At 41.4% G+C, this 20358-nt stretch overlaps 1 protein-coding gene across 5 annotated transcripts in view; it reads right to left on the reverse strand.

The window, feature by feature from the left end:
• The window catches only part of ARHGAP5 (Rho GTPase activating protein 5), an 80508-nt gene that overhangs the window by 49751 nt on the left and 10399 nt on the right, over positions 1-20358 (reverse strand). For all 5 annotated transcript variants that reach the window (XM_075926960.2, XM_006117658.5, XM_006117659.5 and 2 more), the window contains exon 3: positions 16204-20104. In XM_075926960.2, the coding sequence (XP_075783075.2) occupies positions 16204-19932 (3729 nt within the window). In that variant the 5' untranslated portion in view covers positions 19933-20104. The remainder of the gene's footprint in view (positions 1-16203; positions 20105-20358) is intronic.

The raw sequence follows: 20358 nt of genomic DNA on the forward strand, positions 1-20358 counted from the left end.
TAAGTAGGGTAAAGTTTAGGTAGTTTCGTTAGGTTTTATTGTGTTATGGATTGGGTATGGGATCTGAGATCTGGCACTGCTTAAAAGATGTTTTGGCTTTTCTTTGTAACTAAGTTCTAGGCCCATGGAGTTTCTCCATGAGTATATTTTGTTACCTTCCTCTCCAGTCATTATACTTGCAACCAGAATATTGTTGTAATAATAAAAGTTCTTTCTTTTCTTTTCTTAACCTGGCAGTGGTTAATGGTGTGCCCTGATTTTTGTTTAGGGGGAAGATTTCCCAAATGATCTTTCCCCTGGTTTCTTTAGCAACATTTGGGTGGTGGCAGCGGAAGTTTTATTCCCAAGATCTAGGTTTTTAAGATCTTGGGGGAAGTTTTATACCAAAGCCTGGTAGATAAGGCTTTGGGGTACACTTGCTGACCCCCACTTCTGCATTTATCATGCCAGAGTGGGGAAGGAGTCATGACAATCCGCAAATTCAATTCTCATGCTAATGGACTCAATCATGATGAAGGATGGTTAGGACACTATCTACCTAACAGTCAATGGTGTAGATTCCTATGTCAGGAAAGATACTTTCAATTGACTTAGATTCTTATCTGCTTCATTTTAACTACTCAATCTTCAGATACTTACTTATTCCCTCAAACTTCCTGATGTTTCTATACCCTCTGCTCCTTGTCTCCCACCTCCTTTCCCCTCCTCCCCCCCCCCCCCCATTTATTTTGGGTCTGCACATCCTAAACTCTGGTCATAAAAGCTCATGAAAGCTACATGTTTTGTTAGTATATCAAGTGCTACCAGATCATTTGTAGTTTTTTTTCTATACAGACTAACTCGGTTACCCCCTGAAGCTGACTGATAGTGGTTAGCCATTATGCAGAACAAAACTGAAACAGAGCACTATCAAGATTCCAAGATCCTGCATTCAATTATAAGTTCTGGAAGGGAGTATTTTCTAGCACTATTGCCCTATCCCTTCTTCACGGATACTTCCTGCTCCCATCTATTTCCCCACTCAGGCTCCTATCCCAACCTATCCCCCTTCCAAGCTGCTATCCACACACCAAATGCTCCTGTCTCTTCCCTGCCTTTCCTCTCTGCATTGATCAAGCAAGTTAAAGTATTTCCTCCTCTACTGCATGATGCCTGGGTACAATGGGTTTGTTCAAGATGGGAGGCAGAAGAGGGGTATGCAGGACATAGAAAAGTTTTCCTTTTCCTCTTTTTTGTGTTAAGGAATACACAGCCCTTGAAAGCTTGGAGAGCTACTGCAGGAGAAGACCTCAGTTTTGCCAACCCCAAGAAGTTCCATAATCATGAGTCAGATGCACAAATGGTTCTTGGCCCCAAACCAGATTTTTTAAAATTAAAACAGACCAAACAGAAGACAATTTTCTCATTTCTGAACCCTCCCCCCCCCCCCCCCCCAGCCACTATAACACCCATCGTTTAAAAAAAGCCCCGGGCCACCACATTTGGTGAGAAAAAAACCCAATAGTTTGCCCTTTTAAGAGCAGAGCAGGCATTGCCCTTTTAAGACAGCCATTTTGAAGTCTTCACGGGATGCCGCAACTCCAGCTCTGTCTCTTTCAGAGGATGGGAGGGAATGTCGGCTCTTCGCGGAACCTCTGGTTCCACGGAGCGCCAATTGGGAAACACTGGCCTAGAATAAAAGTTGGCCACCCTTGTCATAGAGTAAGGTGATTTTGCCCCCTGCTGCAGGAACTCTTGCTGACTGCCTGATAGTGTCAATCTTCCAACTTCTCTCCAAATTCCCCCCCCCAAAAAAAAAAAAAAAAACACACAACCACCTCTGTGCTCTCCCCAGCATAACTATTTGTCTCCACATCTACTAATTTCTGCACTTCACAATCTTTCATACTCTTGCTTGTCAGTGAACCTCTGCTCCTCTTGAGATTATTTACCCTTTCCGTCCCTAGGTTCAGGGAGTCCAGCTCTATCAATTTTTCCTCTCTCTTTCTCTCACACACAGACATGCGCACAATGAAATGGGGTGCAGAGGCTCAAGAAGTACAGAAGGTAACAAATGGAGGGTTTTGGACTTAGGGTGACTTTTGTCTTCGACTTAGAATGACCCTGAAAAATACCTTTACAGAAAACAAAACTTGAGATACTAAATCGTCTTCCCCACCCTCCGCCAAGTAGATTCTTGGGTAGAGTGCAATGAAACATGTACACTATATGTGATTTATAATATTAAAATACAAACATGAAATAGCCAAATGGCAAGATTAAGAGTTTTATTTAATTTTAATATATTTATAATTGTGGCAGGCCCCTCCCGCCTGCCCTCTTAAGTCCAAGGCCCCCTGGCCCAAGTCCACAATGCAGTTTTATAGCTGGCCCTTTAAGCAAGGCCATGGTCCTCCGGCCTGAGTCCACAATGTACTTCAGGGTTGTAGGGGGACACACCCCAGATAGGGGGACCCGGGCCCAACCTACTCCACCGGGTCCCAGCCCAGGGCCCTGCGAGCGACCGGGTAACGGGTCACTCCCTCGGCGGGGCAATCCGGCCGAAACACACCGAGGTTCTCTGGGCAGGAGAGGCGGCTTCTGCTCTGGGCCACTTCCTACCTGCTTCCCTGGGGTTCCTTTCCCTGTACTTGCCCAGCTCCATGCCGGCGTCCCCTCGGCAGGCAGTCCCTGGGTTACACCAACTCGCCTCCACGTCCCTTCTTCTGGAGTCCCCGGCAACAGCTGAGTGGGAGCTCCCTGCATCAGTCCTTCTCCTCCGGCTGTCTCCCTAGACTGAGCCCTTCCCCAGGCTTTTATAGCACAACTACAACCCGGGCATACTTGTTAGGGCTGTGGGGGAGGGGCCTCTGCAGCCAGGTAACCCTGGCTGGGCCCTGCAGGTTCAGTGCGGGGATGCCTCGCCCAGTCACAATAATTATGAATCGTGAAATAATTTAGGTAAGGTAACACTAAAGTCAAAGTCTTATTAACATGAATATGATTTTGTCAATTCTTCTCCACTGATGCAGTAAAAAATACACAAACTTCTAATAAACATTATGCTTATCTGATAGTTGACTAGTGACTAGACTAGACTAGTTGCTTACCCTCTACTGCTGCCTCTATCAGAGAGAGGAAGTGGGGGGGGGGGAGAGCAGGAGCTGGTACTGAAGGGAGCTGGCTTAAAAGCTATGAGCCTCTGGGGCGCAGCAGAGAACTGGTGGTGCTTCCACCTTAGAAATGCACCGAGAGTCAATGCAACTTCCATCAACTATTCAATTAGTTGATTCATCTAAATTTAACATCCTAACTTGTAATAACAAGACGACCTCTTTCCATGGGAAAATCCAGAGGACAATGACACTGATACACTACAACACAGAAACTGAACAGCAAAAGTTGTGTAAATTGAAGCTTGTGTGTGCATATTACCTAAACAAATGCTTAATGCACTTAAACTCAATTGAAAGGTTAAAAAATATGTAATGAGGAAATATATAGAAAAAAACTAAGTAAACAAGGGGTGAATTGGATAAACAGCAGACCAAGCCCTGAAAGGACAGAGAACAGAGTAGGTGACAACCACCATGGAGTGTAAGAACTTTTAAGTGCATCAGAATGTAGTAAACTGGATCGATCTTAGGCCAATTCTGTCTTACATTTATGGCCAACAGACAATATGTTCAGACAGTGTAAGTGATAATTCTGTCTAAAATCGTATACATAAGGTCAAAAATTAATTAAGCCTACTCTGAGTGAACTCAGGATTGAAGAAAGGGAAATTTAAGTGGATTATAAACAATACACTTTATACAAGTAAATATTTTCCTGAAATATATTCCCAAACAAAATCTGCCCTTCTGGTGGCTACAATTTCAAAAGCACTTACAATAGTTATACACTGACTTTGTCACGAGGCAGGAATCAGACATGCATGAATATATCTCCTGTAGAAGCTTGATTTATAAAATGTTATCTGTAACTCACAGGAATCCAAAGAGAACTTTGAAGCCTTTTAGTCTTTGGACAAAAAATCCAAAAGCTGCAATTGTCCTGGCAGCACATTAGATGTTTTTTCATTTGCCACAATTTTAACTTCTGGGGACAAGTAAGTCACTGCCTTATTGTCCTTTAGTTCAGCGTCTCCAAAATATCCTATTCAGCATTCCCACACATGGAGTTATTGTGGCTTGAAAAGCGCGCGCGCACACACACACACACAAAATCAGGCTAGACATTCATTGAGCCATTTTGGACTACTTCCTCTTTCATTTCTGAGCAATCCACTGTACAGCTGTCATTTAAGTTATGTTGTGCAAGTCTCTTGATTTTGATACTTTGCATCTTAGCCACGTTGTGACAGAACGTGCACTGGGAATTTGGCATTTTCAATTTCTTGACCAGGAAAGGTTCACTAAACCTCCTAGAAAAGCAAAAACCACTGTACAATACTACTGCATCCTAAACTCACTTTATTTCTGAGCACCAACCTATTTGTACATGGCCTAGAGCTGAAAAGACCACCATTTTATAAAAGAACATAATAGTGATTACACTTGTTAGTCTTCAGCAAAAGGATTTCTTGATTTATGCATCACAATGCAATTCTTCCTAAATACTAGATAATAAACTTTAGAGAAGGTTATCTAAGCTACTGTGATTAGACCTTCTGAGCAAGGATACTTGTAGAACATGCTGACTGCTGCCACGTGAACCATGACGTATTTAGCCTATCAAGAGAAAAAGCTTTGGTTATACTGTCAAAAGAAAGGGGAATGAACACAGTATCCTTGAACACAGTTTTCACAAAGGGGAATGAACACAGTATTCACAACATCTTGAGATGATTAATAGTGCCCGGACCAAGAACCAGGTGAAGAAAAACAAACGTCTTATTTCTGAAGTCAGTAAGGCAGAATTTATGGGCAGAATTTTCTACTTCAGGTATGCATGTAACTGCAACAATGCAAACCCCTAGTACACATAAGGGAATCTTACGTTTGCACTTGTGAAGTTATTCTGAGTTTCAAGCAGATGTAAGCTTCACCACTGCAAATTGTGGCTCTTGTAGTTTAATGGTTTCCATGAGTGGCTGAAAATGGGGCTAATTCCAGGTACAGAGAAATTCCAAAATCTAACAGTTGAGCACCCAATCCTATTCTAGATGCAGTAGACTTCTGATAATCCGGAACCTATGGGACCTAGGTGGTACCAGATTATCAGATATGCCGGACTATCAGGAGGTACTATAAGATGGTTATATATATATATATATATATATATACACACACACACACACACACACACACACACACTGTATACATTATATACTGTATATAAAGTGTTCTTAACCCTTATTATTGTACATACTGTATATAGTATACTGTAATGTTTTAGATTTTTTAAGCCTTTTTTACCCTTTTTGCTCAGTTCAGCTGCTGCCGCTGTTACCTCGTGACTCATTTTTTGCCGAAGCTCACTCACTAGGCTCTTGCCATTTTGATGCCGGATTATCAGGAGTGCCGGACTATTGGATGCCAGACTATTGAAGTTTTACTGTACAACTAATGGCACATCTACTCTGCAGCTAAAGGTATCATTTCCAATTCAGATAAACCACAGATGCTAGCTTTGACTGATTTACCATGCTACCACATACAGGCAGACCCCGGGTTACGTCAATCCGACTTAAGTAGGACCCCTAGTTACAAACAGGGGGCGGGGGGGGGGGCGCAGCTAGTGTGGGGTGCCTGCCCCACTGTGGCCGCCTCTAGCAGCGCGGGAGGCGCTTCCCCCCAGCAGACCAGGGAGACGCGGAACGGCTTTTCGCTCCACGGAGGATGCAGGCAGTGGGACCACCGAGACGCGCCGCGGTCCTGCCGCCCGCATCCTCCGCAGCGAGAAAAGCCGCTCCGCGTCTCCCTGGTCTGCTGGGGGGGGGGGGGGGAGGGCGCAGCTAGTGCGTCCCCCCTCCCCCAGCAGACCAGGCTTTTCTCTCCGACGCCTGGGGTAGAAGCAGCTGGGAGGCTGCCAGGTTGGTCCCACAGCGCCGAGGTGCGGCGCTACTGGACCAACTCAGAAGCACCCCAGCTGCTCTGCCCCAGGCATCCCCAAGTCAGCCGCTGCTGAAACTGACCAGCAGCTGACTACAGGAAGCCCGAGGCAGAGGTGCTCTGCCCCGGGCTTCCTGGAATCAGCCGCTGGTCAGTTTCAGCAGTGGCTGACTTGGGGACGCCTGGGGTAGAGCAGCTGGGGTGCTGCCGGGTTGGTCCCGCCACGCCAAGGGTCGGCGCTACCAGACCAACCCAGCAGCACTCCAGCTGCTCTGCCCCAGACATGTTTGATTCAGTCGCTGGTCAGTTTCAATAGCGGTTGAATCTGGACGCCTGGGACAGAGCAGCTGGGGCGCTGCCGGGTTGGTCACCGCAGCGCCGCACCTCGGCGCTGTGGGGACCAACCTGGCAGCACCCCAGCTGCTCTGTCCCAGGTGTTCCCAAGTCAGCTGCTGCTGAAACTGATCAGCGGCTGATTCCAGGAAGCCCCGGGCAAAGCAGCTCTGCCTCTGGCTTCCTGGAGTCAGCCGCTGGTCAGTTTCAGCAGCGGCTGAATCGAGGACACCTGGGGTACAATATGTACCAGTTCCGACTTACGTACAAATTCAACTTAAGAACAAACCTACAATCCCTATCTTGTACGTAACCCGGGGACTGCCTGTATCTGTCAAAATCGCAGGGTAAGCAGCAGCAGCTGCATGGGCAAGCCTTTTAAGTTCAATCCCATCTAAAACCAAGTCAAGTACTTTGACAGCTAGCCCACACTGCTGCTGCCCCCTTGCTATGACTTTTAGTGCACTAGCGCAAGTAAAAGCAAGTGTGCATATATTTACTTATGCTTGAAATTATACCTTAGGTGCTAAGGGTATGCATCTAATTTCCGAGATAATTCCTGGAACTTTTTGGATTCGAGCCTCTGAAATCTAGTTATACATTGTTTCTGGATATGACAAATCTGACAGATGATGAATTGGTCAGACTGTAGGGAGAAAAGGATAATCTTCCATTACTTTGAGGAAATGATGCATAAATTGTCACCTGACACTCCCCTTTAGAATTGAAACACCACCCTGATTCAAAGGTCTCCAAAGGTAGGACAAGAGATTGTCAAGCATCACATCTGAAGAGCACAGAATTCAGCAGGGTGGATTTTAAAAAAAAAAAAAAAAAAAAAAAAAAAAGATTTTTTTTTTTTTTACTTGAAATTGCATTTTTTTTTAAATGCTTTTTTGGGGGGGAGATAAAGATATCTTTGAGCAATAATGTATCTCATCATGGAATAGGGATTATAATTTCTAAAGCTTTAGTTTGAGGCAACAGTCATATAATGTTTAAGAAAAGTTTTGTAAATGAGTTCCAAAACACAAATAATGCAACAAAGAAATGCAAATGGCCAGTTGCCCGAATGAAACAACATAAGAAGTGTGTTCCTTCTCAGGAGGAAGCTGCATTGAAGATGATAAAAGGAATGTGTCTGAACATACAGGATATTTTTTTATTTCATACTTCTTTCTTAATTGCCTGTCTTCCTTCTGGACTATTCTTGAAGTCTCATATTTGAAAAAAAGTTGTTACTCTATGGTGCAATTGTGATAGATAAATAGCTGAAATAGGTAGATCTTCCTTCTACAATTTCATTTTTCAAGTAGTACCGAGTGTCAATGATTACAATGAGTAATCCTAAATGAGCAGTATGTTAATATTAAATAACTACATTGACATTTTGTTTAGGACAATCCATCCTCAACATACAGGATTCTGAAGACTATGCACCTTCAAGATCACCATCATTTTTCTATAGTTCAGAGTTATCTGTCAATGATAGGATTTCAGTCATATCATGTATGTCACATAGCCTATAGTAAAAAGAAAAAAAATCTCCATCATCCAGAAACAACCACAGATAAGTTTGTGATAATAACTAGCATATGACAAAAAGAGGTAATGGATGAAAAAAATGCCCAGTTTGTTTATGCAACCAACTCTCCTTTCCATAGGATTGAGAATCCACACTTCATAAACATGGTTCAGTCATTAAAACCAGGCTACAGTTCACCCAACAGAGCAAATGTTGCAGAGCAATGTCCACAGAGTCTCAGAATATGTGCCTGTGTGATAACAGAAGAAGGGAATGTCTTCCCTACGGAAACAACTGGCATACCAGGAAATGCACACCCAGCACAATTCTTACATAAAGTAGCAGTAAAAACTTTAAAACACTGTGAAAAAAATTCAAATGTCTAGTATGCAGCTTGGTCACAGACAATACTGCAAATGTATCCAAGATGAGAAGGAATTTCAGAAAAAATGAAGGGAGTCCCAACATAAATAGTTGCAGTGCTCATTTGATGCACCTCCTAGCCAAAGACTTAAGTGATCCAGACATAAGGCAAATGTGGCTGAAATTGCAAAATCCTTCCGTTACAAACACTTCTCATTAGCAGCTGCTCTGAAAAAAGTGGAAGGAACCTAGCTAACTCTCCCACAAGACAGGTGATGGAACTCAGTAGTGGACTGTTCTGAGCACTATATCAAGAACTGGCCTAATTTGATGGCAGTTTGTGAACAAAGTTGTGGAGAAAGTAAATAGCATGATCACAGCCGAAGTTCTCAATATTGGGCATAAGAGAAATATTGAACACACGTGGAGTTCCCTGAAACCTATTTCTGTAGCCTTGAACAAAACGCAGGGAAATAGCTGTTTTATTGATAATGCTGTTTAAATCAGGAAGGAACAGAGTAAGATCTTAAAGAAAAATATGCAATGACAGAGTTAAGTTACAAGCATTAAAAAAACAAATAGAAAAAGCACTATCACCAGCTCACTTTCTTGCAAATATTCTCAATACTAGGGTCAAACCTTAACTGCTCAAGAGGAGGAATTGGTTATGACAAGGTCATCTAGTAATCAACCCTCTATAAGGCCAACAATAAACTTCAGAGCTAAGAGTGAACCATTCAAGAAAAGTTTGCTGATAATGTTTTAAATAATGTTACACCAGTGAACTGGTGAAAGTCACGTTAGCACCTGAATTCAGAGACTGCTGAAGTGAAAAATCTCACTTTTAACAGCAGTAGCTTTTTTCTGCAGATATAGAAAGAATATTTTCTTCCTTTGGACTAATTCATTCCAAACAGATAACTTGTTTAGGACCTGAAAAAGCAGGAAAGCTTTTTTTCCTTTTCCAGATTATGAACTAACAAGACAACAGAGTTAGCTGCAGAAGCCGATATTTTAAGTTTCTTGTGTTGACCTGGCTGACAGCCAATTTAATTTTTTTTAAATATTTCTTTTAACTATTTAAGTTAAAACACATAAATCTATATTTAAGAACTTGAATGTTTAATTAAATTCACAGGCTTGTTTTGTTAAAATATTATATTATTTGCTGTTGAAAAAAAATCCAGAATGCATTGCGCTGTTTTAATAAATAAAACAATTTAAATATCTGTCTGGTGATGTGTCTTCCTAATACATCATGGAAAGAAAGTCCTCCAAATATTAATTCTTAACCTGTTGAATTGGAGATACCCACAATGACTTAAAAAACAATCTGCTTCAATTACCTTTGGTAAATTAAATACAGGCAGTCCCCGGGTTACGTACAAGATAGGGACTGTAGGTTTGTTCTTAAGTTGAATTTGTATGTAAGTCGGAACTGGTACATATTGTAGGGGAAACTCTAGCCAAACATTTCTCCAGAGCTCAGTTTTATTCTCCCACACCTCACTTCCCTCAGTCCTTTATTTTCAAGCTGAGGTGTCTGCTGAGAAAAGCCGCTCCGCATCTCCCTGGTCTGCTGGGAGCGGGAGGGGCTAGCTTCGCGTCTCCCTAGTCTGCTGGGGGGAAGCAGCTAGTGCAGGGTTGCATCACCCCGTTTGTAAGTAGGGATCCGATGCAAGTCGGATCCATGTAACCCGGGGACTGCCTGTAACCAAACAACCATTCATTTTCTGTTGTACCTGTAAATGCACTTTTATGTAAAAAACCATGATTAAAATTGAGTCTTCCTGACTAGTTATTTAAATCATGATTTAAGTCAATTTGCTATAAATCCAATCTAAAACTGGAATTCAGAAAGTCAGGGTTTCACACATCTTCTGACCTTTTCAAACCCAATAGATACTAGGGCTGTGAAGGACTAGTCAACATGCTAATGGACGAGTTGCTCTCCCTTGCCCCTTTCTATCAGAGAAGGGGGGGGGAGGAGACCGGGAAGAGGAAGGCGTACTTCAAAGCAGCAGTGCCGCTTGAAGCCTGGAGTAAGACCCCGGGGACTCCACACAGCACTGCCACTTGAAAACGCCACGCATAGCCCAGGGCCAGCTGGGGTGTACCCAGGCTGCATGCAGCGTTTCAAAGCAGCAGTACCGCGTGGAGCCCAGGATCAGTTAGGGATTCTCCCACTGACCCCACGATGCTACTTGGAAATGCCACAGGGAGCAACCACAAACCTGGCCATCTATAGTCATTATCTATATAAGCTATAAAAAGCTGGACCCATGAGCTAGTCACATAGTTCCATGATGCACTGACCAAGACCATCTTTAAAGGAATCAGTGATTTACAAGACTCTTCCATTAAGCTACATATACACAGTACCAAGAAAAGTGTTGCCTTTAACTAAAACAAGCTGTTTTGGTCTCAAAAAAAAAATCTTAGCACAATATAAAAGTCCCTCAACTTGAGCAACTAATTGGATTTTTATTTTATCAATAAACTTAGCAATATAAATAGTTTCAGTTATTCCAGAAGATCAAAATACCAACATTATATGCCAATAACTTTAACATGTGATGCTCACCCATACCGGTTAACTTACAAAGGCCCAGCCCACTGCAGAAAGAGTTCTCCTCCAGCCCCATTAGGCTGAGAGTCAGCAGCCTCATGCAGGGAGGAAGTGCAAGGGGCTGTGCATGGGGGTGGGGTATTGCTAGGAGTCAGCAGGCTCACACAGGGTGGAAGTGGCAGCATGGCGGGAGGGCTCCTGGCTCCCAAACCATGAAAGCCTGCTGACTCCCAGCCTGTGATCCCATGCGGGCTGGGAGCCAGCAACCTCTCCCACGCCCCTGCTGCTGCTTCTGGCATCCCTCCCCCTCCCATTTATTCATCAGTTGATCAGTTAAATGTTATGTTTTATCTGTTAACTAATCAAACAGGATTTTACATTCGTAGTCAAAAACCCTAACTGTAGAGCAATAACATGGCAGCAGGAGCAAACTACAATATTTTCTGATTTAAGTATTTTTAGTATTGGCACAGCACTAGAAAAAATTAGTTTGCATCAATTTTGTTTATTGTGTAGATATTTTGTTTTAAATACATACTTCTACTTGCAGTAGTATATCGAGTTTTTTACATTAGACAAAAGAAAATGTGTGGATACATTGTGTTAGGTAGAACTATTGAACAGTCAACTCTAAGTATCATAAAAACTTACACTGGAAGATTCTGCCTCCAGGTACATAATTACTTTGCTTCATAGCAGTTCGAAGTTTAAAAACCTTATGAGTTTATGCAATCTTCTATGAGAAGAGTCCTCTGCAGTACTATATAAGAGACAGATTAAATACCAAGTCTTTCACACCCTTACAGAAAAGTGAGGAGAATGGGTTTCAACAACAACTATTTAAACTGAGTAGCCAGAATTTCCTAAGGGCATCTCATCTGGAATTTCTCAGTAACTGAAAGGATGATGAATACAAGGTAGGAACTGTTGGACAGTATAAGAGACCCTCTCGATTATTATTGGCGGGTGTCAGGATCCGTGGCCCATAGTATTCACAGATTTCGCCATTTGCAGTGGTACCAAGAACACATCTACCGCAAATGGCAAAGGATTCCTGTAGATGTTTGAGACACCAACAGAGAAACAGAGGATACTAGTCCATGCATTTTGGATTTTATTTTTATATTTATTTTCTTATATACTTAAAGCAATTAAGCCAACAGCTTCCGAAATGTTTATGATCTCTTGGCTGCAAACTACTTGAAGCATTTCACAAAGTATTTCTAACCCAATGATAAAAATAATCAATGTGTACTAGATGTCATAGGTGACAGTCACTTGCTAGGAAAAATAGCTAACTGTCCTATACCACCTCCTATAGCTGAACAATTAAGACTGATCAACAAATTTAAGAAGCCTATATATGCGTCCTTCTAACCATAAATTTCTAAAAGCTGTTCTTTCATGTCTGAAGGAGAAAAAAAAATTTAACACCTCAAAACAAAAGGAATGCAAGAACAGTTTTATATTGGTGGTACCAGAATACAATGGATCATTGTTATATGTGCGATATAGTTCTTCTGTTCAGTAAGGAAGAGATATAGTATAAAGAATGACATTTTGCAATTTTAGAATTCACAAAGAGCCAAAAAGACTTGACATCTAAGAAATGTAGAACAGAAAGGCCTACACCTTTCCAAACTGAACAAAATTGCACATGTTCTATTCCAAACAGTAAGGCAAGCAGGGGGAAAAAAATTATCAAGCAGCATGTCAGTACCAACTTAAGATGACTCATTCTATGAACCTTACAACTGCACAACAAACCTAAATCACCATGAGAAATTCATTATGCGATAGCCTTTCAAATAAACAAATAATTGTTCTTCCTTAAATTCTTATTAACCAATCCTGTGGCCATTTAAAATATAACTGTTTGCAAATCAAGTTTGCCTTTGTGCACTTCATGTACATTTTTATGTCTGTTACATGCCACTTGTCTATTTTCTCAATTATTAAAACAGTCTCTCTCGAAGTGGTTCACAGATCCATTCTGAGAAACCTGCTAACTGAGTGCTCTGGTTTATTTACCAGCACCTGAACCATGGAGCCTCACAACTCCCATTGGCTCCAGTTCGCTGTTTGTAGTCAAGGGGAGCTATGGGAGGCGACGGCTCGGAAGCCAATAAATAAACAAACTGGAGCACCAGTTAGCAGGTTTCTCAGAGTGGATCTGCAGACCACTTTGAGAAACACTGCATTAGAAAAATAACTGCCCACTGATCCTCAGCTTCTGAGCACACAGGGCAACTCAGGTGTGCTAAAAAGGTACTTTACAGTCACGTTGTACTCCCCAAACCAAAGATCTGACACCGTAGAAAAGGTTAGGGCAGTCTGCAGCCTGCTCTAGTTTATGCTAGCTGCCAATGGTCCTAAAAGTAAATTATAGTAGCAGAGACATGTGGGATAAGCACATGGAAGCCCCAACCAGGTCCCAGGCAAGTCAATCAAGGATGTGGACAAAAACCACTCATCTTCCTATACTTGGATGATCCTGCGGGAGCTATATATGCCAGCTTCAGAACAACTGTGTGCCAGTAATACAGTGTAGCTAAAGACATTTTCAACTCTATACGGCAAGAAATGTCTGCACCCCAACTAATAGGCATCCGTCAATTAGGCTTATTACAAAATTCTTTCAAAGTCACTTCATTTGTGATAGTTATGGAACCTCAAGAAACTGTCAGTGACTTCCTACATAATTCTGTAGTTCAGAAAGTAGTCCATTTATAAAATATGAATTTTCGTTTTACACCAAAAATTGTTTTTAAATGCTATTCAAAAACAGCCAGGAGAACCTTAAATTAATGGGAAACTATGAAGTTTTGAAAAAGGTAGAAGATCTACAAATGACATAGATAGGGACCAAAACAATAACTGACTAAATAGGTTTCTGGTATCATATTAAGTGAAAAAACATGTGTACAATGACCAAAACTTTCTTATGAGACTAAAATGTGCCACAACTGTCTTAGATACTAATTTAAAATTGTAGAGACCATTCATATGCCACAAAATTAATTCCTTTTATATAATTAGATTTTTTTTTTGAAGTGGAAACTTAATAACCTATCAGAGAATAAAAATTAAAAAGGCTATCCTGAGAATAAAAACCCCTTTCACATCTGGGAAACTATCATACCATTGCTCTTTTATGTGTAAAAAGAAAAAGATGCATTTTCTGTACACAGATATTTGCCTTGTAAGCAGAGTAACTGTAGGTGTTTCTAAACATTGCAAATATTAATTTTAAAGGTGCAGTTCTACGTAGGCTATATCTAAAACAGTGTTGTGGAAATCTATGTTTAGGAGTCCCTACTTATTATATACATTTGGCATGGAAACTAATGACTTTTTTTTTTCCTAAATGCTAACTCTGCAAACTCTACCTGGGATCTCAAATTCCATCTGGTTCCTTCTTCCACACCTTTTTGCATTGGCACTAAAAAGGTTCTGAGCCTATAGCAGCGTTTCCCAAACTATGGGCTGCGGCCCGGTACCTGTCCGTGGGAAAAGATATGGGGACTCAGTGTGGCTGCTGGGGTGTTCCAGGCTCCCGGAGTGCCCGTGCAACGCTGGGTCTTCCAAGCCCGGGGACGGTCTGAGCGGAGGATACAGCTGGATGTTCTAGGCTCCCGGCAGAGGCATAGCGAGTGGGGAGGTCAGCTGCCCCCGAGTGCCATGCTACGGGGGGCGCCAGGCTGGGCTGGGAGGGGGGGAAGTGCAGGGTGCTGGGCTCACCGGGGCTGCAGGAGAAGGGAGGTGCCTGGAACCTGGCGCTGGACTCAAGGTGAGGGAGGGAGGGGCAGGGAACCAGCGCTGGGCTCAGAATGTCTGAGAGGTTTGGGGGAAGGTGCAGGGAAACGGAGGTCAGTTGCGTTGCAAAAGTGAAGAGGTGTGGGGTGCTGGGCTGTGGTAGTGGGGAAGTGCGGGGCTGCAGGGAGCTCAGAGCTCAATTTAGCTGCAGGAGGAGGGAGGTGCCAGGAACCCAGGGCTAGACTCAAGGGGAGGAAAAGAGGGGCAGGAAATCAGAGCTGGGCTCAGCAGTTCTACGGGACTTGGGGGGAGGTGCAGGGTAACGAGGCTCAGCTGTGCTGTGGAGGAGGCATGCAGGGAACCAGTGCAGGGCTCAACTGGGCAGAGGTGGATGGGGGAGGCATAGGGAACAGAAGGGCAGCTCAGCTGGGCTTTGAGGGGCTGCAGGGAAATGGTGCTGAACTCTCTTGGATTGTGGGGAACGGTTTTGGGGGAGGTGCAGGGAAACCAGCGGGGGTGGGCAGTTCAGTTGGGTTGCAGGGGAGGGAGGTGCAAAGAAGCCTAGTGGGGAGGGGGGAACCAGGAGCCCTGAAATGACCTCCCCTGGTCCAAAAAAATCCTTCATCCAGGATCAGTCAGGTCTATAGGGTACCAGACCAGGGAGGTCCAACACCTACCCAAGTCCTCTCCTTACACCCTCCCTTCTAGCCAGATAACCTATCCCCAAACTGCTCCTGCCTCCCAGAGTGTCCGTGCAGCGCCAGGTCCCCCAAACCCTTGCCCGGGCTGGGCAGAGGATGCAGCTGGATGTTCCGGGCTCCCAGAGTGCCCGTATGGAACCAGGTCCCCCAAGCCCTGGCCTGGGCAAATGTATTCATTTTTAATTATTATTTTTTTTAATATGCATTTATATTTTTGGGCCGCAAAAAACAGCAGTGAAAAAAAATGGGTTCCAACTAAAGTAAAAAGTTTGGGAAACCCTGGTCTAGCCAGCTTTCTATCCATCTTACAGTCCATTTATCCAATCCATATTCCCTTAATTTGCTGGCAAGAATACTGTGGATGATCATATCAAAAGCTTTGCTAAAGCTGGCACTGGGGCTTTGGGAGGGCCAGAAAAAAAAATATTATTTGCATATTCATCATTTGTTTAATGAATATGCAAATATGCAAACAAATGATACCAGTTCTCCAAAAGCTCGTGAATGGATTTACTGGTCCCTGTGTCAAAAAGTTTGGGAACCTCTGGCCTATAGGATGCCTTTAGGTACAATGTGCAACTCCACTGCCTTCCATGTGATTGTGAAGATAAACCTGTCTATAACTTTGTAAACAACTGATGCATATGCAGAAAATACAGCTCATGTCCTCTTGTTAAGATGGCTATGCAGTGCTAACAAGATTAAAATATGTAAAAACTTGCACACACAAAAAGAAAATACAACTTTGAACACATACAAGAAGCAAATCATTCATAAAAAGTGACACTTTTTAAATCACAAAAATGAATTTTAATGTCTTATAAATCTGACTGTCCTAAGAATAGATTAAGCTAAAGACTTTTTTTTTTTAAATGGAACTTATCTATTCACCATTTAACAAAATAGATTGAATTAACTTACCTTCTTATCTTCTTTTACTTTCTGAGTTTTCTTTTTCATTTTTTTGTCATCTAATTCCTGATCTGAAGTGATAGCAGGGTTATCAATGCCACCTTTCCAGGTTTCAACTGGTGACAGAAGTGGATCTTCTTCACTTCCACGATGTCTTCCTTTTCTTTTTGTTTTAGATGTGGTAAAAGCCTCATCATCACTTGCATCTGAATGTGTTCTCCTGTAGTAAGATTTTGCTTTGCTAAATAGTGTCTTAGATTTGTATTTGTATTTAGATGGCCTTCTTTCCCCATGACTCTTTGATATTCTATCAGAAAATCCATTTTCTTCATCTCCTTGGGCATTATTTATAACAAATGAGTTTCTAATTTTAATAATACGATTTTGACTATCATCTGGAACTGCATAGATATCATCAGTGAAGCCTCTGTGTTTAAAAACAGTGTCAATAGGTTCTGCATAATTATCAGATTGGTCTGAATCTTCAGTTGGTGCCAAAGGCACTCGAGAGGATTGTTTCTTTGGGTTTTTACCAATGCCAGCTTCAATTGTTTTCACAAGGTTTGGATCCAGTTTTTTCACATTTGTCTTAGGTACAAGTGGCTTGGGTTTTATAGGAGGAGGTACTTTGTGGTTGCGCTCATGGTCATGACAGTTCAATGGTGTGCTATGAACAGGATATTCATTTCCTTCCAAGTCTAGCCGATACTTGGAACGATCACTAGGTGTTGGGAGCAACTGCACATCATCTCCAATTGGACTATATGGGGGTGGAGCTTCAGTATCATCTTCTGAATCTGGGTAGTAATTATATGCAAGAGAATTTCCTCTGGGAGACTGCAGAAAAACATCTTCACTTGTATGTGTTGACTCTCTGGTGCTATCAGACATATAGGAATTTTCAATCATGTTTTTCTTCTCTAATACATCACTGAAAAATAATGTAAAAACCTCAGTCTGACGATGATACTGAGATAAAGAATATAATGCTGTAAATTTAGCAGTAATCTCTGTTGCTATATGTTCTCCTTCAGTCATTAATTCTTTGATAGCTTCATTCTCAAAAAAATCTGCCTGGCTATCAGTTACAGCCACCAACTGGACAGGAATAGTGTCCTGTACTTCTGAAAGAAATGCCCGAAGCATTCCCATGGATGCCTTCCTTTTAGCAGAATAAACTAGTATATATCCATGAACTAGTTCATCTTTCCTTACACCAATTGAAGAATGGTATGATAATATTGTTATTTGTATTCTCCTCCTTTTTTCACCTATAATTTTATCAAGCATTAGAGTGTTATTCTGGCCAGCCTGAGCAGCACTACAGGAGTGAGAGTCAAGGAAGGGAGAAAGAATAAGATCCACACTAAATGGATCTCCACACATGGCACACATCACAATTCGCAAGTCAGCTTCTGACAGATCTTTAATAGTGGGAACAGGGCTTACAACATCCAAATTGCGTTTAACTGCTTCCAGCACCCCCCTTAGAGCTTGCTTTATTTGAGTCTCATTAAATTTACGTGGATATGTACCAGCAGGCACATCTACAAAAGGACACTGCAACTTATTGGCTAATTGCTGACCTTGGTGTCTCAGAATAGGTAGATTTTTGCTAATGCTGTCTCTCTGATTAGCTAATATTAATGTAAATGGAAGATTGGCCATGTATTTGTCTCTCCTTATCTGAGACGCTTCAACCCTTATTTTTCCAATGCATTCTCCAATAAAATTGAGGGATTCAATAGAATTAAACACACAGAAAAATCCATGTGGTTTAAAGGCAGAGGTCCACAACTGACTTAAAAGGTAAGGTGACTTTGCATCAACTGGCCTAAGATCTAGTTCATATATTTTTCCATCTAAGGCATATTCATCATCAGTGGATTGTGTCCGAATTTCATTTGCCAACTCTTGTGCAAGACCATCTTTACCCAAAATGAAGAGGTTAATTTTATCAATATTGGCACTATCGTGGTACAAATTTTGCCGACCATGGTCAAGTTGCAAAAGACTATTGGCAAGTAACTGCTCTACTTTCATGTCCGTGCAATTTTGGCCACTGAGACAAGTTTCTTTAGTGGGATGATAAACAAATCCTATGTGTTTAAGAAGAAGAGATTCTCTATCAGGTGCAAGTTTCTGTAAAGCTTTGTATCTAGGCTCTTCACTCAGAACTGCATGAATTTCACTCATTTTATCTGAACTAGGTGTTGCATTCAGATCCAGGTCATAGAATAGTTCTGAATGTTCAAAAAGCATTTCCTGGAACTCCTCTTTGGCTTTTTCAACTATTTCCCTCTGATGCCTGCTATACACTTCTTTACTGTCTGCATCAGTGATATATTTGAAAGCTTCATCCTCCATTACAAAACACATAACTTCTTCCCATGGCTGTCCCGGTGAAATGAACTGTATTTTCTCAAGTGTTTTTTTAAATTTCTCCTTCATTTCAACTCTTCTCTTTTCAGATATAAGATTCTGTACGTGGTTTTGATAGACTTTTTCAGCTTCTAACGTACTGAGAAGGTCAAATGGAATCCTCCTATCATTCACTTTGTCTATTTGATCAGTTTCATCCCAGGGTGTTTTTTCTAGCACAACAAAACAAAGCTGGAAGTCTGGCCTTTTCTCCATTATCTTTAGGGCTTCTGACCAGTTCAGGTGTTCAATTTCATCAAGGTTTGACAACAGTGTGTTAAAAGCTCTTGGTAGTGTATTAATATATTCTTCTCTTCTTTTTCTTATATGTTCCTGTTTAAGTTGCTCTGTGTGTTTTGAGAATGTATTTTTGGCCTTTTTTGTTCCTTCCAAATTTATGTACTCCTCATAATCAGGATGATTTTTCAATTTATTACTAACACTTTTCCAAGTTGCATGATAGTCTCTCACAGTTTGCACAAGTTTTTCAAATTTATCTGTTGCAGTAACAACAAGTTGTCTCTGTGTCTTATAGGCATCCAAATACGGAATTATTTTAGGTTTACCACGAGTTTTATCCATCATTTGTACCAGTGCAGTAAAACATGTCTCAACATTGATATTGAATCTTGCTGATGTTTCAACAACCACAAGGTTCTTTTTGTTTGAGGCAAATGCCTGAACCTCTCGTAGATAATGATCCACACATTCATCACATTTAGTTGCTGCTATTATTATAGGTTTTTTAGATTTTGAAAGCTGTACATAGAGATTGTTCACAAATTTAAGTTGATCATCGAATTTCCTATTGCATCCTTGACTAACATCAATGCATAATAAAAAGCCATCTATGTTCAGTTTTCCTTCAGGCATTTGTTTTTGCTCAAAGTCTTGCTCCAAGCCTAGCTGATCTGTGCAAATGTACATTAATTTCTCTGCTGACTGCAATTTGGAGGCAGCTGCCCGTTTTATATATGGTTGTAAATTCGTACTCCGATGAGGCAAGAAAGTCTGATCATCAATGAACTCAGTCTGTTCAATTACATGGATTTTGCATTCTATTCCTTCCTCACCGCTTTGTGTTATGTCACCCCAGTACAAAAAGTGATCATTATTAACAACTCGTCCTCCAAAGTCAATTGTGCTAAGCACAGAGGTATGCTCAGGATAATATTCATCTGCTTTTGAACGTACAAACCTATTGCACAAACACGACTTTCCAACTCCACAATTACCTTTGTCTTTTTCAGTTCCAGATAACCCAACCACACTAATAGCATAGGATGGGGGACGAGGCTCTTTGTTTTTAGCCATCATAACTTTCTTCTCGTCCTTCTGTATTCAAGATAATTCAATGTGGTTTTCATTCTGAAAAAGCCTCTTCAAATTAAAATTGTATATCCTCGCCTCCAGGATTAATTTTCAGTTTTTCCTGTTTCACCCATCACCATAGGCAACTCACATATTCAGAACTAGGTGAATCATTGTCCTATAAGAGAAAAAAGGAATTTTTTAAATCTCTTAACTACGGTTAAGATATAAAATTTAATAAACAAAAGTTAATATCAGTTGTAACTTACAAATATATTACAAAAGCCTTTTTCAAGTTAGGAGAAAATTGTATGTTAAATAATATACATATGAATAGCAGATAATGTATTTAAAGCACCAAAATTTAAAATTGTGTCTGAAAATGTCTCGAAACTACTTTTGGTAAATTAACACTGGAAGCTACTTTAAAAA

This window comes from Pelodiscus sinensis, chromosome 5 (genome assembly GCF_052426305.1).
Source record: "Pelodiscus sinensis isolate ZL-2025 chromosome 5, ASM5242630v1, whole genome shotgun sequence".
NCBI classification, from domain to species: Eukaryota; Metazoa; Chordata; order Testudines; family Trionychidae; genus Pelodiscus; species Pelodiscus sinensis.